General features: G+C 46.1%; 1 protein-coding gene across 3 annotated transcripts in view; it reads right to left on the bottom strand.

The window, feature by feature from the left end:
* LOC137532272 (von Willebrand factor A domain-containing protein 5A-like) overlaps positions 1-24,573 on the bottom strand; it is a 135,870-nt gene extending 111,297 nt beyond the window's left edge. For 2 of the 3 annotated variants that reach the window (XM_068252616.1, XM_068252608.1), the window contains exons 1-2: positions 24,464-24,556; positions 19,084-19,157 (exon numbers count right to left, since the gene is read on the bottom strand). In XM_068252616.1, coding sequence (XP_068108717.1) covers positions 19,084-19,134 — 51 coding nt within the window. In that variant the 5' untranslated portion in view covers positions 19,135-19,157; positions 24,464-24,556. Of the gene's footprint in view, positions 1-19,083; positions 19,158-24,463 lie in introns of all 3 variants that reach the window. The other variant, XM_068252626.1, reaches the window with a different exon arrangement.
* Between the last annotated feature and the right edge of the window lie 1,137 nt (positions 24,574-25,710).

A 25,710-nucleotide genomic window follows, 5' to 3' on the forward strand; every position in this document is an offset into this window, starting at 1 on the left:
CTGTACTAACACAAGCATGACACAGCGCAACAGGCCAAGGCTGTGTACACACACCGTACTAACACAAGCATGACACAGCGCAACAGGCCAAGGCTGTGTACACACACCGTACTAACACAAGCATGACACAGCGCAACAGGCCAAGGCTGTGTACACACACTGTACTGACACAAAAAACACAAGCATGACACAGCGCAACAGGCCAAGGCTAACACAAGAAACACAAGCATGACACAGCGCAACAGGCCAAGGCTGTGTACACACACCGTACTAACACAAGCATGACACAGCGCAACAGGCCAAGGCTGTGTACACACACCGTACTAACACAAGCATGACACAGCGCAACAGGCCAAGGCTGTGTACACACACTGTACTAACACAAGATACACAAGCATGACACAGCGCAACAGGCCAAGGCTGTGTACACACACTGTACTAACACAAGCATGGCAGCAAGGCCGTGTACACACACTGTACTAACACAAGCATGACACAGCACAACAGGCCAAGGCTGTGTACACACACTGTACTGACACAAGCATGACACAGCACAACAGGCCAAGGCTGTGTACACACACTGTACTAACACAAGCATGAAACAGCGCAACAGGCCAAGGCTGTGTACACACACTGTACTAACACAAGAATGACACAGCACAACAGGCCAAGGCTGTGTACACACACTGTACTAACACAAGCATGAAACAGCGCAACAGGCCAAGGCTGTGTACACACACTGTACTAACACAAGAATGACACAGCACAACAGGCCAAGGCTGTGTACACACACTGTACTGACACAAGATACACAAGCATGACACAGCGCAACAGGCCAAGGCTGTGTACACACACTGTACTAACACAAGATACACAAGCATGACACAGCACAACAGGCCAAGGCTGTGTACACACACTGTACTAACACAAGCATGACACAGCACAACAGGCTAAGGCTGTGTACACACACAGTACTAACACAAGCATGACACAGCGCAACAGGCTAAGGCTGTGTACACACACTGTACTAACACAAGCATGACACAGCACAACAGGCTAAGGCTGTGTACACACACAGTACTAACACAAGCATGACACAGCACAACAGGCCAAGGCTGTGTACACACACTGTACTAACACAAGCATGACACAGCACAACAGGCCAAGGCTGTGTACACACACTGTACTAACACAAGCATGACACAGCACAAAACAGGCTAAGGCTGTGTACACACACAGTACTAACACAAGCATGACACAGCACAAAACAGGCCAAGGCTGTGTACACACACTGTACTAACACAAGCATGACACAGCACAAAACAGGCCAAGGCTGTGTACACACACTGTACTAACACAAGCATGACACAGCACAAAACAGGCTAAGGCATTGTACACACACTGTACTAACACAAGACACACCAGCATGATCAGAGAAAACAGCTGATTCCTTTCCCTATATGTCACTGCTGGATCAGTAGAACTGGCGTTGCCCGGTAACTAAAGTTTACGCTTTTTCTGTTTTTTTACATGCACCTGAAGTGACCTGCAACAAAAGATCAATGTGCGTGTATACAGGACGGTATCGGTTCTACTTAACCCCTTCAGTACCGGAGACCACTGGTACCAGAATCACCGCTACCGCCGTTCACACTGCACACCCGTTGCCTCAGCCCACCCACTCTACCGTCTCTATGACGGCAGAGCTCTGTTAGCCAGTCAGGAGCCGATTTCTTTAACTCCTGACTCAGTGATCAATGTAAGCCAATTGATGACAGGGTCTGGAGCCAATGAAATCGTCTCCTGACCACCTTGCAGCGAGTGAGCTCCGGTGGAGAGAGAGCAACGCACAATCGCCAGGAGCTATGAGAGCACGTAGCAGTAGAGAGTGAAATCTACTCCCTGGCAGGAATAACGGCCCCCCAACAGGGCGTAGATTTAATCACCGCCATTCGAAAGCTCCTCAGAAAAAAATATTAATACCTGGGGCTTCCTCCAGCCCCCTTTCAGGCTAAATGGTGCCTCATCCTCCTCTCCCACCTCCTGGATCTCCCGCTAGGTGGCCCAGTTAGTTCACCAGTCTGCGCAGGCGCGGTCCAGCCTCGCACGCTCCCGCGGCTGGGAGCATTCTGCACCTGCACAGTAGTACTGCAGAGGAACAGAGCGTTCCCAGCCGCGGGAGTGCGCACGGCCAGGCCGCGCATGTGCAGTACACCCTGGCAGGCGGCGTGAATGGGGCATCTAGCTGCAGATCCAGGCGGTGGAGAAGGACAGCGAGGAACCAATTAGCCTGAAGGGGGCTAGAGGAAGCCCCAGGTATGGATCATTTTTCACCATCTCAGGTTCACCAATTTCCTGTGTTCCCCGTTTAGGACTGCAGAGCAGTTCTCCCCAATAATCAATGAGGGCCGGATACAGTGAAAGTGATGACAAATTCAGTTTGCATGCAAGTTTAATACAAATTGCATGCGAGGCCCATCAAATCATGTTCTGGCAGGACTGGCCCAAATCCAAGGTGAAAGGTACAATTTGCAATTAGAGGAAGTTTATTGAAAATAGCTTTGATGAATAAAAATGGCCTATTTTTTGCAATACTACCTTATGAATGATATAGTCAGTGTCTGCCCATTAAAAAAAAAAAATATATATATATATCTTTCCCCTCCCCGATACACAATCCTAAACATATCACAGGTGGCTAACATCTTGCTGGCAGGTGCATCACTGTGGAATGTTTGTCGTGTGTTCCGAAGTGAGCAGAAGCAACTCCTGGTCTCCCAGAGAGCCTTGGGAGGAGAATTCCACATAGCTAAACAGCCTAGACTGTGACATCACTAGGAGGGTGGGGCTACACACACACACATATTATTATAGATAGATAGATAGATAGATAGATAGATAGATAGATAGATAGATAGATAGATAGATAGATAGATAGATAGATAGATATTTTGTTTTTTTGTTTAAAGTTGTAGTGAGAAGCTCACATGCAAAGTGCATAGTATGTATAGAAATCCACACATGAGTCATGCATCCAAAAACAACGTCAGATACAGATTGCCAGTATCAGAGACATCATGACTTTCGTCAACACACAATAACAATAACACGAAGGAAGGATTGTGTGTTAATTTTCCCTGCTAACGACCCAACCGTCACGTTTCTGAAGTAACCAGCGAGCAATTCAAGAAGTTTTTCCAGGTTACATGTTAGAAAAAGAAACAAAAACAAAACAAACAAAAAAAAAAAAAAAAAAGGAGAAGGAAAGAGAAGAAAAGAAAAAGAATGCCTGAGCCATAGACCACCTGTCAGAGCCTAACCGAAGTAATGGGGCAATTAAATGAGAATGCATCATTCAACTACCTATAGGAAGCGTTTCTGATGGCGAAAGCAGGATACTTAACTTAAAAATGGATATCCTGAATAATTAAACTGCATTCTGCTATATGTCACTACAGGGCCTCTTTACTGCATTCTGCTATATGTCACTACAGGGCCTCTTTACTGCATTCTGCTATATGTCACTACAGGGCCTCTTTACTGCATTCTGCTATATTTCACTACAGGGCCTCTTTACTGCATTCTGCCATATGTCACTACAGGGCCTCTTTACTGCATTCTGCTGTATGTCACTACAGGGCCTCTTTACTGCATTCTGCTATATGTCACTACAGGACCTCTTTACTGTATTCTGCTATATACCACTACAGGGCCTCTTTACTGCATTCTACTATATACCACTACAGGGCCTCTTTACTGCATTCTACTATGTGTCACTACAGGGTCTCTTTACTGCATTCTGCTATATTTCACTACAGGGCCTCTTTACTGCATTCTGCCATATGTCACTACAGGGCCTCTTTACTGCATTCTGCTGTATGTCACTACAGGGCCTCTTTACTGCATTCTGCTATGTGTCACTACAGGACCTCTTTACTGCATTCTGCTATATGTCACTACAGGGCCTCTTTACTGCATTCTGCTACATGTTACTACATGGCCTCTTTACTGCATTCTGCTGTATGTCACTACAGGGCCTCTTTACTGCATTCTGCTATATGTCACTACAGGGCCTCTTTACTGCATTCTACTATATGTCACTACAGGGCCTCTTTACTGCATTCTGCTATGTGTCACTACAGGGCCTCTTTACTGCATTCTGCTATATGTCACTACAGGGCCTCTTTACTGCATTCTACTATATGTCACTACAGGGCCTCTTTACTGCATTCTACTATATGTCACTATAGAGCCTCTTTACTGCATTCTGCTATATGTCACTACAGGGCCTCTTTACTGCATTCTGCTACATGTTACTACAGGGCCTCTTTACTGCATTCTGCTATGTGTCACTACAGGGCCTCTTTACTGCATTCTGCTGTATGTCACTACAGGGCCTCTTTACTGCATTCTGCTATATGTCACTACAGGACCGCTTTACTGCATTCTGCTATATGTCACTACAGGGCCTCTTTACTGCATTCTGCTATATGTCACTACAGGGCCTCTTTACTGCATTCTACTATATGTCACTACAGGGCCTCTTTACTGCATTCTGCTATATGTCACTACAGGGCCTCTTTACTGCATTCTGCTGTATGTCACTACAGGACCTCTTTACTGCATTCTGCTATACGTCACTACAGGGCCTCTTAACTGCATTCTGCTATATGTCACTACAGGACCTCTTTACTGCATTCTGCTATATGTCACTACAGGGCCTCTTTACTGCATTCTGCTATATGTCACTATAGGGCCTCTTTACTGCATTCTGCTATATGTCACTACAGGACCTCTTTACTGCATTCTACTGTATGTCACTACAGGGTCTCTTTACTGCATTCTGCTATATGTCACTACAGGGCCTCTTTACTGCATTCTGCTATATGTCACTACAGGGCCTCTTTACTGCATTCTGCTATATGTCACTACAGGGTCTCTTTACTGCATTCTGCTATATGCCACTACAGGGCCTCTTTACGGCATTCTGCTATATGTCACTACAGGGCCTCTTTACTGCATGCTACTATATGTCACTACAGGGCCTCTTTACTGCATTCTACTCTATGTCACTACAGGGCCTCTTTACTGCATTCTGCTATATTTCACTACAGGGCCTCTTTACTGCATTCTGCCATGTGCCACTACAGGGCCTCTTTACTACATTCTGCTATATGTCACTACAGGGCCTCTTTACTGCATGCTACTATATGTCACTACAGGGCCTCTTTACTGCATGCTACTATATGTCACTACAGGGCCTCTTTACTGCATTCTGCTATATGTCACTACAGGACCTCTTTACTGCATTCTGCTATATGTCACTACAGGGCCTCTTTACTGCATTCTGCTATATGTCACTACAGGGCCTCTTTACTGCATTCTGCTATATGTCACTACAGGGCCCTTTAAAAAGCAAGTGATTTCTCACCATTTTTACATCACATGGTGCATCCCCCTTATCTCTTAGGCCAGGGACCCACTAGCAGACTATTCTAAGCGCTTGTGATTTGAAAAGCCCTTGCTAATGTAATGCTCTAGTTATGAGATTTTATTAAAATAAAATCCCCCATAGCATTGCATTAGCAAAAGCTTTTCAAATCACAAGCGCTTAGAAAAGGCTGCTAGTGGGTTCCGGGCCCTTTTTCACATGCAGCTGAACGGCGCGCTCAATGAGCAGTTACCAAGCAGCAGCCAGTTGTTGCCAGGCAGCAGCAAGCAGTTGTGATAGTTCGACAATCTTTTCACTGCCTATCAACTGCTCACTAACGCAGCTGTATCCGCTTATGTTCGTTTTTCAGCATCTGAATGGGCTCAAACCCACTAACAGCCGTTCTGAAGCACTAGTGATTTAAAAAAGCTCTTGCTAATGCAATGCTATTGGGGATGTTTATAAAATCACATCGCTCTAGTGAGATCACATCCATAGCATTACATTAGCACAAGCTTTTCAAATAACAAAGCGATCCGAAAAAGCTTAGAAAAGCGTTGCTAGTGGGTTCCAGGCCTAACATTGATTTGTAAACGAAAAGCAGACACCTGTGTTAGTAGGCTCAGGCCCTTACACTAGTTGCCCACATGGTCAGAGTGCTCTAAGCCCTTTAATACTATCGTGGGCAGATCCAGATGGCAGCGAGTCAGACATATCAAATGCAGAGAAATACTAACTAACACGTTCGCACTGCAGTTTGGACTGTCAGCCTCGCTAGAGAGACCTCATCAGTCATTCACAGGATGATCAAATCCAAGTCACACTCCTTCCTCTGACTCATTCCCATCTCTCAGCAGATTTGTTTGTCCGCAACTGGCTGTTTATTTATGGGCTGGAATGTGGCAGTCCGCCCACTCCGGGTGCCGCCAGGCATTTGTCAAACACTCTCTTGTGAATTCAACATTCGCCAAGAAAGCAGCAAAATACAGCATCTTACAGTATAAAAGTCCTCGTCTGCCGGCGGATCGTTCAGAAACAGCCTTATCAGTCCGCCGACAGACTGTACACACGCTGTACTGTCTGCTGAAAACCCGCCCAGCGGGAGGTGACGACGGACCAGTCGTTGCCTTTAGTACGGCATGTGTACGAGCCTTAAAGTGGACCCAAAATAAAAATACAAGATTTCAGAAATAAAATCTATTTTCTAAATTATAATAATAAATTGCAGCCTTTTTTCAGCTGCATAATGACAAATAGAATATATGTTACATTTATTGGAGGAACCCCTCCCTTCCTTTCATATTGCCGGCAAATAATCCGGCAAACTGGTGGAGTAGGTGGTGTCCAGCAATGGAGGAATTGCTAATGGCTGCCACCTGTATAACCCTAGTTATACAAAGAGGAGGGTGAACAGCATGCACTGAAATGCTCATAGGCTTGAAGGAGTGTTTATTTATCTTTGTATGTGTCAGAGTGGTGCAACTAAATATTTTGAATTAAAAAAAATGTTTGGTTTGGGTCCTAAGGCTAGGATCCACTACAATCCCTTTGTAGAAAATCGCAAATCACCCCCGATTTCCCCAATTGCTTCACTTTTACTGCAATTCCTGGAACGATCATGATTTAGCTCTGCAGCCATTGATGCAATCGTTCTGAAAAGGCTGCGTTTGCACCACGATCGCAACACTGCAAGTGATTCCCCCCACTGGGTTCCACTGTTGCAGCGCTTTGCAGATCACCTGCAAGTGGGTTCCAGGTGCGCACACACAATTTCTGCTGCCTGCAGGGATCAGTAATCAAACCCTCAATCTACAGTTCAGGGATGAGTACAGTACAGACACTTTGCTAGCCTACTGGATACCAATGGGCTCTGTTGCTATGGAAGGGGGGGGGGGGGGGGGGGGAACGGGTCAGGTGATTCGGACAGCAGGATTTAATAGACCCCTATGGCATGTAAATCGGTAATCGGGTACCCAGGTGGTGAGTTGGGTGTCCCATCTGGTACCTGTAGAGATCAGCTTCTACAAAGGGATCAATTAGTAGAGTAGTTTGTTCACTTTGTAGATGATTGGCTATAATTCGTGGTCGTTTGGGGGCCTGGAGTTAGTGTTCAGTATAAGGAGGGGGAGGTTAGTGTTAGGAACTTGGAGGGGAAGGTTAATGTGAGAATGGGTGCTGGGTAAGTGTATATAGTAGTAGAATATATACCTGAGACAAAGGAAAAAAAAAAAGTTTTATACCCACCTGGGGCTTCCTCCAGCCCCCTTCGGCCTGATCGCTCCCTTGTTGCATTCCTCTACCGCCTGCAGCCTCCGCAATTTGGCCTGGTAATTTGGCACAGTGTGGCCAAGTGCGCTTCCCCATCTCGCTCCCACGGCTGCGAGCTGGTCTTCATAAATTGCCTCCTGTGAACTGGTCTCATAAATTGCCTCCACTGCTATTCCAGATGCTTTTCCAGATAAACCAGGCCATACATGGGTCAACAGCAGCTCCAGCTGGCAAGCTATGGGTTACACCTCAGCTGGAAATGGTTTAATTTCAGTTGCAGCCCGATTAGGAGCGCTGACAACTTTTTGCTGTTCTCTAGAAAATGTGTAGACCATTTTATGGCTAGCTGCCCCAGGTTTACACTAGGTTTTTAATTGTTAGTTAGAGGTTAGGTCTCTTCCGTGGGGACCCCTCATCGTGGTTGAAGAGTCTAGTACTGAACAATCTGTGCGTAAACTTTTTCTGGAAGCTAACGTCCTCCATTCACTGCATCTGTTTTGAATGCAAGTTGTGTAATCTGCCCGTGTATGGGGCTCTGCACATCTATGCAGCTGGTCAATTCGGGTGCGGCCTGCATTTGGAAGTGCTGCCATTACCTCCTGTGGTCTTCAGAAACTGCCTCCACTGCTTTGCCAGATAAACCAGGCCATGTATGGGACAACAGCAGCTCCACCCGGCAAGCTAGGGGTTACACCTCAGCAGGAAACGAACCGATAGTGATGATCGTTTTTCCACGTAACTCAGATTTCAGCAGAGATATGCTGGAGGATCGATCACACTGCAGCCTTCGCTCGCTCTCTGCAGAACAACACTGCGGCTCCGGACTAGAGATGGTCACAGGTGCGAACACTCTGGATCTGCGTAAATTGCACGCAGCTTGGAAACGGCCCAATCAGATTTGGCAGGGAGTACATATGATTGGTCCAATTCCAAGAGTTTGCATTAAATGAACATGATAGTAAAAAATCCCGGCATCCATTCTCTGGTCAGCAGCTGTCCGGCACATGGATCTGATGAGGAAATGATAACAAGGCTGACATGTGAGCAGACAGGGGTCATGTGACATCAGTTTCTGAAAGGAATCTCCCCGAAGCTGCAGGATTGTTGGGTAATTTCCATCTGATGGTAACCAGGCTCTACAGAACCAACAACAGTCTTGTCTGCTGGAAGGAGCACGCTATACTCTTCAGAGCACTTAAAAAGTATGTAACGCAACACTATGGTCCTCAGTTTAACTTACCTGGGGCTTCTTCCAGCCCCCTGTAGCCCCTCACCATCCTTCCCCATTGCTCCATTCAGTTGCCGTCCCCCTAGGAAACGTGGCCAACTCAGCCAGTCGTGGGAGACTGAATGTGTTGCCCTGGGTCGTGCTTGCCTCAATTGCGCTCCTATGACCGGCAGTGTTTGGCGAATGTGGAGATGCATTTTTTTTTTTAAATGTGCCGGCACAGAATGCTCCTAGCTACACGGACGCGATCAAGGCATGTGCGGCCCAAGGCAGGGCCTGCAGCTCTCAGATCACCACATCGGCTGAATGGAGAAGAGCAGAGAGACAGCGAGGCACCAGGAAGAAGCTGAGGACCTACAGTAAGTGTCGCTTTAGGTTGCCTTTGATGCTCTACACCAGGGCCTTTCAACCTTTTAACAAATTGTACCACTTTTATCACATTGCACAGTGGGCTCAGCTATTTCCATTGGAGCCTGAGTGAGGGGAGGCGGGGGGTTCCCAGCGCTGGATCCTCTACAGCAGAGCTTTTCAATCTTTTCACTAATTGTACCACTTTTATCACCTGAAAATTAACAAGTACCACCCGTGCGCCTGTGCAGTAAGGTGGACCTGATCAGGCTCAGCTGTTTCCACCAGAATCCAGTCGGAGAGCTGCTACTGCTTATGCTGACAAGGAGAGCTTCAGGGTGTCCTATCGCTGGATCCCCTCTACTGTGGAGGAAGGGGGAAGCCTCTTTGGTCCCCGAGGTCCTCGCTGTGCTGCCCTACAGAATAGTTCAGACCTCAGATCAGCAGTAACTCGACTGTCACTATGCACCATTCACCTGGCTGTCTCTTCACCGCTTATCTAAGGTCTGAAGTACATGCCAAAGGACAGCACAGCGAGGAGCGAGCGAGGGGGAGCTGAACTTTATGGAGGCAGGATGGGACCAGGACAAGTGGCAGGCAAACCTGGTGTGTACCACCTAGCCAACAGCAAAGTACCACTGGTGGTACGCGTACCACAGGTTGAAAAGCCCTGCAGTCTACTGAGCAGGATGGGGGAAGCCTCTTTGGATCCATATGCTCTCCACTCCCGAGTTAAGTACCCCCAGGGGCACTTTTTCTTTCTTACAGGTACACTTAGAGAAAAGGCGGGCATATGGGAAGGGAAAAGCAGGAGGCATTAGTGGGGAAAAGGTTTAAAATTAGATTGCTAATAATTGCAATCTGTAGGCTAGCAATCTGTAGATAGTCAATATAGGTAGCTTTCCCAGATCCTCTCATCCTTCCCCCCCCCCCACCCCGCTTCAATATAGGCAGCCTCCCCCAACCACCAGAGAGCTGGGTAGTGACTCACCATAAAGTCCGGCTCCCCCGGAATGTGCTGCCCTGCGGAATAGTTCAGACCTCGGATCAGTGGTAACCCTCCCTCAGTGAAGAGATAGCCAGGCGTACGGTACACAGTGATGGCACGTATACTTCAAATACAGAAAGTGAGCAATGATGACACTTCCTGTGTTTGAAGTATATGTACCGTCACTGTGTACCGTTCGCCTGGCTGTCTCTTCACTGCTGATCTGAGGTCTGAAGTATGCCGCAGGGGAGCACAGCGAGGAGCGAGTGAGGAGGAGCTAATCTTTGTGCAGGAGAGGCAGTACAGGAGGGGTCCAGGACAAGCGGCAGGCAGGTAATTAAGTGGCTGGCAAACCTGGCTCATACCACCTGGCCAACAAGCCCTGCTCTACAGAACTATCTGTTCCTCCTTCTGTCCCCCTTTATCCAGCGCTGGATTTCAGGTTTGTTTTAAAATGTATATGCATAACTCTCTACAATACAGTGTACCACAGAAAAATGTCATTTTACCGTGTTTAAAAAACATTTTTTTCTTTGAATCTTTTAAAACTGATTTTCTCAAAAACGTCAGGGTCTATTTGCAAAAAGAAAAAAAGAAAAGAAAATTTGACCAATTTCATAATAGGTGTTCCTAAGTCAGGCACTACCTGTACAGAACCATTTTCTGTGATACAGTAGTAACTTGTTACAGTACACTCGGATATAGTTAACCTATGTATACAGTATAATATACTCAGTCCTCAGAAAATGCTTCTGTATAAATATACGAGGTATCACCAATTCTGATATAGTACTACTTTTTCCGATCCCTTGGAGTTTGCTACTCTACAGAACTACCGTATGTACAGTAGAGTTGGTTATTCGGCAATGACAGGTTAAGCTGATGCCAGAAAAGTGCTTTCAGTAAAAAACAAACAAAAAAAACCCCTCACCTGGGGCTTCTACCAGCCCCCTGCAAGGGCACAGGTCAGCCCCCTGTACCCTTTCAGTCTCGCTCGGATCCTCCTGTCCCCCGCCGGCAGCTACTTTCACTTTTGGCGACAGGCCCGACCATGCTTCTTCGTGGTCCTGACCGCAATAGCAGCATAGAGGGCGCTATTGCGGACAGGAACGTGAAGAAGCAGACGCATTGCCAGACCTGTCGGGCCTGTCGCTGAAAGTGAAAGTAGCTGCCGGTGGGGACAGGAGGATCCGAGCGAGACTGCGTGGGCACAGGACAGCTGCAGGGGGCTGGTAGAAGCCCCAGGTGAGTAAAACTCATTTTTTTGTCAGACTTAAGTGTCCCTTTAATGGCAAAAACAGGCCAAGCTAATAGAGTACCATACTCCACTCTATAAACATACAATGAATTATGTATTACATGTTATATTGCAGTAATTGAAAGTATATTAACCTTGTGGAAGCTGTGGAACCCAGCAGAGCCCACAAATAGCCGAAGAAGTTGGCCTTCACCACTGAGTGCTGGTTGGTTGAGACAGCTGGTTAGTTGATTTCTGGATAACCAGGACTCTATTGTAATACTACCGTATATACAGAACTATACTCAGTATATTACCCTACAGCAGTTGGGGACTATCACGCAGAAGCCAGATGCTCCGTAAAGGCGGCCTCCGAAAAGCCACCTTGTACAAGGACAATCTTTGAGTGTTTTAAAGTTATTTAATAAATTATATCATCCTGATTCAAAACGATCTGCCTTAACTGGTAGCTAACACCACACAACACCTCTGTATTTGGTGGCTTTATTTTTTTGTTTTTTTTTGTTTTGTTTCCTATTTTTGTTTTTTTTATAACCGTGCCCTGTTACATTATACTACTAACATAGCTACGCAGTCTGTTCATAGTATTCAAATTCTGTGGGCCCTCATACTGCATGCAGGTGGTAAAATTGGTCAATCATTGGCCGTTTTGTGACGATACATCCACTGTCGGAAAAGTCACACAGGTTGGGTTGGTTTTGTTGAGGGAACTCAATAGACACAGTGAAGACGGACATGTGTGGAGGGGTCCCTGCTATCCCACTGGGGGGTCTTTTCTACATGTCTGTTGGTGTCTAGCCCTCTGCTCTGGAAAGAAGTCTGGCAGAGGACCTCCTGTGACCAGGCCCTAAAAGCAAACCGGGCTACAAAACATACATGATGCAGAGCTTCCAGTGTTTGGTAGCTGCTGGCCTGGCATCCTCCTTACAAATGTCAGTGTTGTGTTACGGGGTGTGAGATGGAGGACCACGCCTTGCAAACTTTGCTAAGGAATTAAGAAGGATTTACAGATGATGAATCAGGAGTATTCTGGCGTCCTGCTTCCATGCGGCTCCATACTGGTCTCTGTATTCGGTGGCATTTCCTGGCTTTATTTTTATGTCTATAGGGAAGTGTGGATTTGTTTTTATATCAATTTGTAGAAGTGAATGGTGTAGGGTAGATTGTCAATTTATTAATGTTTAGACCAAAGCAATTTTTTCAGAGCTTTCAATTTTTTTTTTTTATAATTAGGGAAAATTGGACACCCGTGCGTGTGACACATTGTAACATTTAAAAAATTTGACCAATCAGAAAAAAAAAATTGTAATTCTTGAACTGAAAAAATAAAAAAAAAATAAAAAAAATTGTATGGTGTGTGGCCACCTTATTTTTGATTGGCCAATGATTGACACATTTTTACCACCTCCATGTAGTGTAAGGGCCAATAGATTTAGAGTACTATGAGCAGATTGTGTAGATAAATTCTCATACTACATGGTTAGTGTGGTTCGTCTTCCTAAAACAGAAGCTATTTGCGATAATTCAGATTTAAAGAGTAAACAAAGCAAACTCTGTACTGTAAAAAAAAACAAAAAAAAACCAAACCCTCTGGGGGGTACTCACCTCGGGAGGGGGAAGCCTCAGGGTCCCAATGACGCTTCCCCCTCCCCTGTAGTGTCCAATATTATAGCGCTACACAGTCCTGATACACACAGGAGGGGTTCCCTCTCGTCTGTGCTGTCACTTCTGGCAGAAACAAATCCTTCTCATGGTTTGGTTCACACCACCACCACACCAAATATTGGAAAGGGACTCACCCTTTGCTAAGACCTCCAGTTAGGTCTTAGTTACGCCTTGGGGTTATTCCCAGGTCACCCCCGACCTCCAGGAACTGTGTCCTTAGTGTCCCACCATAGGCTTTTGACAGGTATAGGGATAATATTTGACCTCCAAATAAAAAGACCTTACATAGCGTAAAACCGTTATCACTTTAAAAAGAACTTGAAAATGTATTGCACTTACAAATTCCTCCAAAGATTACACAGCATGAGTTTTATAAATGGGCTCTCCCCCGTGTTGGTGGCCTCCGGAGGGCTCTCGCAATGTTGCGTAGCTGTCCGCCACGGCTGCCGCACGCACAGTCGCCCGTATCACTTCCGCATTACCCGATCGTTATGCCACACTCCACGCCGTCTAGGGTCCTGCCCTACTAGTTTCGTCACAAACTGTGACTCATCAGGAGCTCCCCTGTAGCTTCTGGGAATCCAGCGCTGGCTCCCCGAAACCTACCCCGACAAGCAGGAGATTTACCTCTCAATGATCCAGCGCAGGCGCAGTAGCGGCTCTTCGTTCAGGCTAGGCGGAAATAGCCGAGCCAGATCATTTCCGCTCGACTGCGCAGGCGCAAAAGGACTCGCACCTGAGCAGTAGAGGGGATCGATTGTGTTCGGCTATTTCCGCCTTAACCCGAAGGAAGAGCAGCTACTGCACCTGCGCTGGATCACGGTAGGTAAATATTTACTTTGCCGCGATTTGGGGTCCCGGCAGGGCAACGGAGGGACAAAGGAGAACGGGGGAAGCCTCATTAGGATCCAGAGGCTTCCCCCTCCCCAGGTAAGTACCCCCCAGAGGCTTCCCCCTCCCCAGGTAAGTATCCCCCAGAGGCTTCCCCCTCCCCAGGTAAGTATTCCCCAGAGGCTTCCCCCTCCCCAAGTAAGAATCCCCCCCAGAGGCTTCCCCCTCCCCAGGTAAGTACCCCCCCCAGAGGCTTCCCCCTTCCCAGGTAAGTACCCCCCCAGAAGCTTCCCCCTCCCCAGGTAAGTACCCCCCCCCAGAGGCTTCCCCCTCCCCAGGTAAGTACCCCCCAGAGGCTTCCCCCTCCCCAGGTAAGTATCCCCCAGAGGCTTCCCCCTCCCCAGGTAAGTATTCCCCAGAGGCTTCCCCCTCCCCAAGTAAGAATCCCCCAGAGGCTTCCCCCTCCCCAGGTAAGTACCCCCCAGAGGCTTCCCCCTCCCCAGGTAAGTACCCCCCCAGAGGCTTCCCCCTCCCCAGGTAAGTACCCCCAAGAGGCTTCCCCCTCCCCAGGTAAGTACCCCCCAGAGGCTTCCCCCTCCCCAGGAAAGTATCCCCCAGAGGCTTCCCCCTCCCCAGGTAAGTACACCTCAGAGGCTTCCCCCTCCCCAGGTAAGTACCCCCCAGAGGCTTCCCCCTCCCCAGGTAAGTACCCCCCAGAGGCATCCCCCTCCCCAGGTAAGTACCCCCCAGAGGCGTCCCCCTCCCCAGGTAAGTACCCCCCAGAGGCGTCCCCCTCCCCAGGTAAGTACCCCCCAGAGGCGTCCCCCTCCCCAGGTAAGTACCCCCCAGAGGCGTCCCCCTCCCCAGGTAAGTACCCCCCAGAGGCGTCCCCCTCCCCAGGTAAGTACCCCCCAGAGGCGTCCCCCTCCCCAGGTAAGTACCCCCCAGAGGCGTCCCCCTCCCCAGGTAAGTACCCCCCAGAGGCTTCCCCCTCCCCAGGTAAGTACCCCCAGAGGCCCTTTTTCCATACAGATTTTATTTCAGTGTGTAAGGCTCCCTGCACACTGCATGCAATTCCGATTTCTAATTGGTTTTTAAATCCGATTTTCATTTTTTTTCTCAGTTTTTCTGTTGATTGCATTCAGGGAAAATCGGAATTGCAAATCGGAAACGGAATCGCAAAACGGATTTGCAGTGTGCAGGGAGCCTAACTGTGGTTACTCACAATGCATCACTGCTGAATAACCTGTCTTCAGGGGCATAAAGAGATGATTTGCATATTCAGTAGTGATGCATTGTGGGTAACCACTGTTACAGACTTAAATCTGAATTATCACCAATACCTTCTGTTTTAAGAAGGCAAATCACACCGAGCACACCAAGCATTGCTTTTTAGTAGGAGGGATTTTCGGTCTCTTTTAGTCTCCTATATTTTCCCGAGTAGTTGTGGGTCATCCAGAGCTGCTTGGTTACTCTGTCATACGACATGGAAGTGGTAAATTGGCCAATCAAAATTGCGTGTGTGTGGGCACGCTTAATGTGATACATGCAGCAGACAGCCATTGCCGCAGCACATAAAACACTACAGGACTAAAGCCTCATACACATGCTAGACGAAACTCGACTGAGGCAGCCGATAACGATCGCCTCTGCTGAGAATCTAGCATGAGTACAGCGACTCCCGATACTACCCAGCAACTCGGAAAGCAATCAGCTCCGTGGATCGATATGTACAACCAGGGTTGCTCTCCAAATTCGCAAATTTACCCTAGTTTTTTATAAATCCAGAAGTCAAATTCGAAAATCGATACCGATCATGAATTCGAATGTATCCGAATTTTACTCTCAAATTCGGCCGTGATCACGGGTGTTAAACCCGTGATCACAAATTCGGATTCAGCTACCATCGCCCAAAACCCGCCGACTTTAAGGGTTACATAGTTACACAAAAATTTGCATATTAACCTCCCTGGCGTTCTATTAAAATCGCCAGGGAGGCTGCGGGAGGGTTTTTTTTAAATTAAAAAAAAACTATTTCATGCAGCCAACTGAAAGTTGGCTGCATGAAAGCCCACTAGAGGGCGCTCCGGATCCGCACTTTCGATCGCCTCCGGCGATCAAAAAGTAACAAGGAAGGCCGCAATGAGCGGCCTTCCTTGTTTCGCTTTCCTCGTCGCCATGGCGACGAGCGGAGTGACGTCATGGACGTCAGCCGACGTCCTGACGTCTGCCGCCTCCGATCCAGCCCTTAGCGCTGGCCGGAACTGTTTGTTCCGGCTGCGCTGGGCTCGGGCGGCTGGGGGGGACCCTCTTTCGCCGCTGCACGTGGCGGATCGCCGCGCTGCGGCTGCGATCAGGTAGCACACGCGGCTGGCAAAGTGCCGGCTGCGTGTGCTGCTTTTTATTTGGTGCAAATCGGCCCAGCGGGGCCTGAGAAATCCTCCTGCGCAGGTTACCCCGAGCTGAGCTCGGGATAACCGGCAAGGGGGTTAAAAAGAGACAAAAAAAAAATTACATAGTTACTTTAGGGGCTTAACTTTTTTAATATGTATGTATTGAGGGTACATTACTGTTATTTTTGCATATACAGTGGGATGCGAAAGTTTAGGCAACGGTGGGATGCGAAAGTTTAGGCAACGTTGTTAAATCGTCATGATTTTCCGCATAAATCGTTGGTTGTTACAATTAAAAAATGTCAGTTAAATATATCATATAGGAGACACACACTCTTTGAGAAGTGAAATGAAGTTTATTGCATTTACTAACAGTGCGCAATAATTGTTTAAATAAAATTAGGCAGGTGCGTAAATTTGGGCATTTTATTGATTCCAAAACCTTTAGAACTAATTATTGGAACTCAAATTGGCTTGGTAAACTCAGTGACCCCTGATCTACATACACAGGTGAATCAAATTATAAGAGAGAGGGGGTAAATTGTAACAACTCTCAAATTACCTGAAGACAAAGATTGTTCACCATCATGGTTTAGGGGAAGGATACAGAAAGCTGTCTCAGAGATTTCAGCTGTTTCCACAGTTAGGAACATATTGAGGAAATGGAAGACCACAGGCTAAGTTCAAGTTAAGGCTTGAAGTGACAGACCAAGAAAAATCTCAGATAAACAGAAGCGACAAATGGTGAGAACAGTCAGAGTCAACCCACAGAACAGCACCAAAGACCTACAACATCATCTTGCTGCAGATGGAGTCACTGTGCATCATTCAACCATTCAGTGCACTTTACACAAGGAGATGCTGTATGCAGAGGAAGCCTTTTCTCCCCAACAGCACAAACAAACAGAGCCGCTTGAGGTATGCTAAACCACATATGGACAAGCCATCTTCATTTTGGAATAAGGGGCTGTGGACTGATGAAACTAAAATTGAGTTATTTGGGCATAACAAGGGGCATTATGCATGGAGGAAAAACACAGCATTTCTAGAAAAACACCTGCTACCTACAGTAAAATATGGTGGTAGTTCCATCATGCTGTGGGGCTGTGTGGCCAGTGCAGGGACTGGGAATCTTGTCAAAGTTGAGGGACGCATGGATTCCATTCAGTATCAGCGGATTCTGGAGACCAATGTCCAGGAATCAGTAACAAAGCTGAAGCTGCGCCCGGGCTGGATCTTTCAACAAGACTACGACCCTTAACATTGCTCAACTAAGGCATTCATGCAGAGGAACAAGTACAGCGTTCTGGAATGGCCACCTCAGTCCCCAGACCTGAATATAACTGAAAATCTGTGGTGTGAGTTGCAGAGAGCTGTCCATGCTCGGAAGCCATCAAACCTGAATGAACTAGAGATGATTTGTAAAGAGGAATGGTCCAAAATACCTTCAACTAAAAGCTAGACTCTCATTGGAACCTACAGGAAGCGTTTAGAGGCTGTAATTTCTGCAAAAAGAGGATCTACTAGATATTGATTTCATTTCTTTTTTGTGGTGCCCAAATTTACACACCTGCCTAATTTTGTTTAAACAATTATTGCGCACTTTCTGTAAATCCAATAAACTTCATTTCACTTCTCAGATATCACTGTGTGTGTCTCCTATATGATATATTTAACTGACATTTTTTATCGTAACAACCAACGATTTATAAAGGAAAATCATGACGATTAACAAAGGTTGCCCAAATTTTCGCATCCCACTGTTTGGGCTTGTAATTAATGATGGACGTAAACAGACAAAATACACCTTTATTTCTAAATAAAGTATTGTCGCCATACATTGCACTAGGGAAGTATTTTAAACATTGCAATAGCCAGGACAAAATGGGCAAATAAAATGTTTTAGCCACAGTAGAACGTTTTATTTTAAAACTATAATGCCCGTAAACTGAGAAATAATGTTTTTTTTCCATTTTTTCTTATTCCTGTTAAAATGCATTTAGAATATATCAATACTTAGCAAAATGTACCACCCCATGAAAGCCTGATTGGTGGTGAAAAAAACAAGCTATAGATCATTTTGTTGTGATAAGTAGTAATAAAGATATTGGCGAATGAAAGGGATGAGCGCTGACAGGTGCAAATTGCTTTGGTCCATAAAGGGAAAAAAAACCCTCAGTCATTAAATGGGCAACTCTGTATATAGTCTCCAACTGAAACCATGGTTCTCTAGAGTGGATAAGGGATTCTAAATTGAAGAATCCGATCACCTCTTAAGGTGGCCACACACTATACAATAAAATGATCCGATTTGAAGGCAATTCGATAAAAACGATCGGATCTCCCGAAAAAAAAAATCGATTGAACAGATATTTAAAAAAATTGTATGGTGTGTGGCCACCTTTACACGAATAGCTTTGGCTAGGACACAAATTACACAAACAGCTATTTGTGTGATGTACGGAAGCAATCAATAAAGTTTGGATTATGTTTTATCAACCTTGTTGATCAGATGTGTTTCCTACCACAAGTCTGTTGCCAAGAATACACATAATTATGCTGCTACTTTTACCTCAGCATTGTTTCGTTATAATTACATACTACGTTATAATTGTTTTGATTTGTGAAAATTTTAAAGAAATATTGATTATAGAAGAAAATGGGATATTAAACCTGTGTTGCTTGAATCGCAGTCTGGAAGCTCTTGGGGGTACGATTACCCATGGTTAGCTTGAGCGGAGTGCCTCCTTAGTATGGAAAAGAACCTAATTTATTACAACACATTCCGATAGTAATACAGCAGCTACATATTTATACTGATTGACTATCAGGTCACATGACCACAGATCTCCCTTAATGAAAGCTCAGGTCAGACAGATGGGCGTGGTCCGGTTACCATTTCTCAGCTGCCTACATGTTGGCACACAGTTGGGTAAAGCATTTGGCAGGCTTATCAAGAGCATCAACAATGAGGGTTGGGCAGCTCTGGCCCAATGTCTCTGCTGCTTGCCAACTTACCCTCCTCTGCTCCTCCGAGATTTCTGGCACTCGACCATACTATAGCAGAGCGCTCACCTATACTTGTGGCACCCACGTTAACCTCTTGGCTGTGGTAAAGTTAGCATCCATTTCTGTTACGTCTGCCGCAGCTTATCGCCAGTGGCAAAATTAACCCCTTGGTGAATGGAGACAGTCTAACTGATCACTGAAAACTGAATTCCGGCACCCAAATTATGCCCCTGCATATGGAATAGTCGTCCTGTCAGCTGGGCGCAGGGTGAGCCGAATGAAGCTTTGGGAGTCCTAGCAACTCAGAGGCAGAAATTATTGGGCGACCGCGATATCGATATTTAAAATCCTGCTGCGCGTCTTTAAATGTAATAACGCTACGTCTATACTGTAAACCTGTACAGAGGCATCAAAAAGAGTAAAAACAGATTTTTAAAAACTATAAAATGGGAGGTAATGGTGGACTTCCCTCCCTAATAGAAGACACAAGGAGCTTGGTTAACTAACCGGCGCTAAGTGTTAGCGCCGGTGTGAAACGCCCTTTTTGGCCGCTAGTGTGCGCAAAGCTACTTTGCGCGCTGCCCCGTGCACTGCGCGCGCAGCGTGGGTGCGCCGATATTAGTGCGCGCTGCGACAATAACGTTGCACCCGCTGGTCCTTAAAAGTCGCACTCGATGCGATGAAAATGACGCATCGGGTGCCCCCGAAGTGGCGCATCATAGCGCTGCTTAACGGGCACCCGATGCATCATTTTCATCGCATCGGGTGCGACTTTTAAGTACCAGCAATGCGCACTATTATCCGCGCTGCGCACTCAGTGAGCGGGATTATTTCAGCTGTGTGGGTGCAAACCACCTAACGCCGTGGTTTGCGCACACTAACACTTAGGGCACACTAACTGGCTTAGCGCTGGTTAGTGAATCAAGCCAAAAAATTTCGGTTTCAGTTAAAAAAAAAAAAAAAACTTCAATAGACTACATGGTGCAACGCATTTCACAGGTGCAATCCTGCTTCATCAGGCAATGAAAGCAACTGAAGCAGGATTGCACCGGTGCGTATTGTTGTACAATGAAGTAGTCGATTAACATTTTCTGAACTGAAAGTTCACCAGTACCTCCCACTTTATAGTTTTTAAAAAGTTGTTTTCACTCTTTTTGGTGCTGTTGTACAAGTTTCCAGTGTTATGACTGTCCACTCTTGGTTGAGGGGTGTTTCCCCTTTCCTATAAAGAGGGAGTGACTTTTTAAGCTGAATGGAGTCAGGTCATTGTTCCCCAGCTGCTTTGCTTTGGTCGCCTTAGCGATAACCCATTTTTATGAGTATAACATCTCGAACTACTGATTGCAAATCATCTTATAACATACTACGCCATCAGGGGATATCCGTTTCCCCTCTGTAATATTACACCTATGGCTGAGCCCAGGTCTGGTCTTACGTGGCTGTGAACGTGAGGCAAAATGACCGGTCTCAAAATTATATACTAGGTACCGCTATAGCTGCAATTCACACCGCAGTGTACTGCAGCACCCGTTTTGCCAGCTGGCCGTGTCCTCCAAATGACCTGGTTTGCCTTTCACATGGGCACCTGGCAGAGGTGTTTTTACCACCAGCACCCATTCATCTGTCCGATGCTTGCCGGCAGCGTTTTGCATGTGCGGTGTCCATTCCGTACATGAACATATGATTGGACGTCAGCCACCTCTGCTAGAGGTGATATGCAGACTGAGGTTCTCAATGGCTTTCTTGGTATTCTTATTAAATGCATCCATAACCTCCCAGGGGACTGAGGACCAGTTGCATGAGGTTATCAATCATCTGAAATGCCTTCTTTGACATGGTTTCTATCCACCTACAGGTTTTCTACAGATGACGGTCTATGAGAGCCTGCAGGTACACACGGGCGCATTTAAAGTGGACCCAAATTAAAAATACAAGATTTCAGAAATAAAATCTATTTTCTAAATTATAATAATAAATAGCAGCCTTTTTTCAGCTGCATGATGATAAATATAAAATATTTTACATTTATTGGAGGAACCCCTCCCTTCCTTTCAAATTGCCGGGATTTTTCCGGCAAACTGGTGGAGTAGATGGTGTCTGGCAATGGAGGAATTGCTAATGGCTGCCCCCAGTATAACCCTAGCTATGAAAAGAGAAGGGTGAGAAGCATGCACTGAAATGATCATAGGTTGAAGGAGTGTTTATTTATCTTTGTATGTGTCAGAGTGGTGCAACTAAATATTTTTTATTAAAAAAATGTTTGGTTTGGGTCCGCTTTAACGCCCACCCATAATGACTATGCCACACCCATCACTCACCAGCATAGCTCACACACCAGCCATACCTGCCTGATGACAATAACCTCATATATGTCTACACAGCACCTCAAGTATCCAAAGGAGGAGTCTGCACACAGTCCTCCAGGAACAAAATGCAAGTTTTACTGTTACATCACACACACATGCAATTCACATCTGACCCAAAGGGCCGACAATCGTTTCTGGGGCTATAAGGCCCCTTTGTCAAGGCATAGGGCAAAAATAAAAAAAAATGTATGTTTTTTTTCTACCCTATATCTTGACAAAGGAGACCTTATAGGCCCCGAAAGTCAGATGTAAATTGCATGTGTGGGCAGCACGGTGGCGTAGTGGTTAGCTCTCTCGCCTTGCAGCGCTGGGTCCCTGGTTCGAATCCCAGCCAGGGCACTATCTGCAAAAGAGTTTGTATGTTCTCTCCGTGTCTGCGTGGGTTTCCTCCGGGTACTCCGGTTTCCTCCCACAGTCCAAAAACATACAGATAAGTTAATTGGCTCCCCCTAAAATTGGCCCTAGACTACAGTACTTACACTACATAATATAGACATATGGCAATGGTAGGGATTAGATTGTGAGCTCCTTTGAGGGACAGTTAGTGACAAGAGATATATATATACATATATATATATATATATATATATATATATATATATATATATATATATATATATATATATATATATATATATATATATACACTGTACAGCGCTGCATAATATGTCGGCGCTATATAAATACTAAATAATAATAATAATAATAATGTGTGTGTGATGGAACAATAAAACTTGCATTCTTGTTCCTGGAAGACTGTGTGCGGACTCCTCCTTTAGATACTTGATTTATGCTGCCTAGGATTCCTGCACCAGCACCACACACTAAGGTATGCGGTTCTTTCTTATGTATCCAGCACATCACACACATAGTGAGTACAAGCAGCAATCTGGATTTACCCCTGCATAATCCCTACATGCGTTTCCTGTTCCCTCATCTGACTGCAAAATATGGCACCCCCTACAGCTGAAGAATGATCTCTCCGTCACATACAGATATCGGCCATAACATTACTGCCACTGACAGGTGAACAACACAGATTATCAAGTTCAAGGACGGATTTATACCTTTTGTGCCCCTAGGCCAACTGTTTTGCAGCTCCCCTTCCATGTGCAGCACCCCCTTTCGATTCCCTGAGCAGCCCCCTCTGCCATGTCTAACATTCTTGTACAGCAGCCCCCTTTATACTGTATACACCCTTTGGCTGCAGCTCCCTATTTATATTTGTTGCTCCTTATTTGCAACGTCTGTATTCCATTTGCAGCAATTCCTTTTCCATGTCCAGCCGCCCCTAGGCCAGCTGCCGCCCAATGCCCGGGACTTGGAGGCCTTTCCAGAAATCCGGGCCTGATGAAGTTGTAGCAGCAACTGCAGCACATTACAGAGTACATAGTCATGTCACTGACTGTCCTCAGAGGAGCTCACAATCTAATCCTACCATAGTTATAGACTAATGTCCTACCATATTATTATTATGTATTTATATAGCACTGACATCTTCTGCAGCACATTACAGAGTACATAGCCATGTCACTGACTGTCCTCAGAGGAGCTCACACTCTAATCCTATTATAGTCATAGTCTAATCTCCTACCATATTATTATTATGTATTTATATAGCGCTGACATCTTCTGCAGCACATTACAGAGTACATAGTCATGTCACTGACTGTCCTCAGAGGAGCTCACAATCTAATCCTACCATAGTCATAGTCTAATCTCCTACCATATTATTATTATGTATTTATATAGCACTGACATCTTCTGCAGCACTTTACAGGGTACATAGTCACTGACTGTCCTCGGAGGAGCTCACAATCTAATCCTACCATAGTCATAGTCTAATGTCCTACCATATTATTATTATTCTGTATTTATATAGCACTGACATCTCCTGCAGCACTGTATAGAGTACAGAGTTTCATAGCGGTTAGCTCTGTCCACATCCCGACGACTCCTTTACCCCAAAAATCCCCACATTTGCAGCAACATGCTCAGCGCCCCAACCCGTCAACCCTCCCTTCAAATTTTTTTTTTTTTACATTTATTTATTTGGGGGGGGGGGGGGGGGGAGGGGGGTGTTGGTCTGTAAATAATCAGCACCGGGTGTCAGCTTCCCTAGGTACATGTTAAAGAATGACAATACCCAAAAGGCCTAAAATTGTCCTTGCCGTACAGTGAACATCGCTTTTGAAAACGATAGACACTTTGCGATTGCCATAGTGAATGGGGTCTAATGTCACCATATTCACTCACTGGAGAGGGCCTCATTGCTGTAATATTGCCCCACCACCCCCTCTACATACTGCACACTGTATATCCCATGTACCTGCAGAACACATACAAAGTACATAAACATGATCTGTGCTGGCCTCCTGGACATCCCAGGTACAAAGCATGCAAAGTATATAAGCCGTATGTCTGTATTATTTATGTGATGTATACAGCTTATGATAGGAGTGTGGATAGGGCTCTGGTTAAGGGCTCTGCCTCTGGCGTAGGGGACCAGGGTTTGATTCTTAGTTAGGGTCAGTACCTATTCAGTAAGGAGTGCTTGGGCAGGCTGGCCTGAGTGTAGCTGCAGCTATAGAGCTTGGAATACAATAGGAGAAAAGTACAATACAAATGTTAGGTTGAATATGCCTGCAGACACACACAGTATACTGTACATGGATTACCTGTATGCAGTGTCACTGCTGTCTCCCCTCTGCTCTCTGTGTTATTAGCAGGCTGCTTCCTCTGCACAGACCCAGCTGGGAGTGATCAGCTCACACCTCCTATAGGCTGGAGGAGGGAGAGGGGGAGGAGCCAAGACCAGGAAGGGAGTGCTGATCCATGTGACTGATTGCTGTGTGACTTACCAGCAGCAGTGGGCAGTGTGACAGCAGCCCCGCCCTCCTCCTCTGTATCTGCCCTGAAGATATTATATTCTCTGCTGGAGACTGCTGTACATGATTTGCAGTATTTTCTGACTTGCTGGACATACTGTTATGATTTGTCAGTTGGGACTCCTCAGCAGCAGCTCAATGTGATCAGTCAGCCTGCAGGCAAACTGTTAGGGCCCTTTAGTTGATCTCAGTTAAAACGGAAAGAAAATGTCCCATGTTTTCCTATGGCACCTTTTACACTTAACGTGTTTTAACTGAAATCTTTTTCACAATGCACTGCTATGGAGAAAACACGTACCAACGCGCACTAACGCACACCAACTGAGTAAGGGCCTGTTCAGACTATCTGCGTATGAAGAATGCGTTTAAAATCAAAGAAACGCAAGTTGAAAAACGAATGCGTTTTTCTTGCGTTCTAATGCGTATTCTATTGCGTTTTGCACACACACGTGACCCAGGGGAAAAAAAAGAATTATGGGAACCGCAGAGGAAAACTGACGCTAAAAACGCAATAGTACGTGTTTTTGATACGCGTCCATAGACTTTCATTGCATCCGTTTCTATGCGTGACGCACAGAACTGCGTGCAGCAATGCGGATGAGAAACGTATGCGTCTCATACGCATACATGTGAACTAGCCCATTCAAAACCCTTACGAGCCGTTTCTATGCGTATTTGCTACTCGTACGCGTTCCCTGAAAACGCCTAGGAACGCGCATAGTATGAACGGGCCCTAAGTGTAAAAGGACCCTTAGGCCTCGTTCAGATCATTCAGCGCAGATGGCTGTGCGGTCAGAACGCAACGCGTACGATCTGTGCTACTATGCGCTGCAGATCCCATTCACTACAGTTAATGGGATCTGCGCTGCGATTCCGGAAAATGCATGAAGCAGCGCAATAGTGCATCGCACTGCTGCACAGCGCATATGATCGGGAAGGTACAAGGGCTGTCTATGCCCTTGTACCGTTCTTGCGTGTCGCACACTATAGGCGCTGCCAAAATGCGGAATGTCAGCGCTTATAGTCTGAACGAGCCC

The sequence above is a fragment of the Hyperolius riggenbachi genome, chromosome 1 (assembly GCF_040937935.1).
Source record: "Hyperolius riggenbachi isolate aHypRig1 chromosome 1, aHypRig1.pri, whole genome shotgun sequence".
Classification (NCBI taxonomy): Eukaryota; Metazoa; Chordata; class Amphibia; order Anura; family Hyperoliidae; genus Hyperolius; species Hyperolius riggenbachi.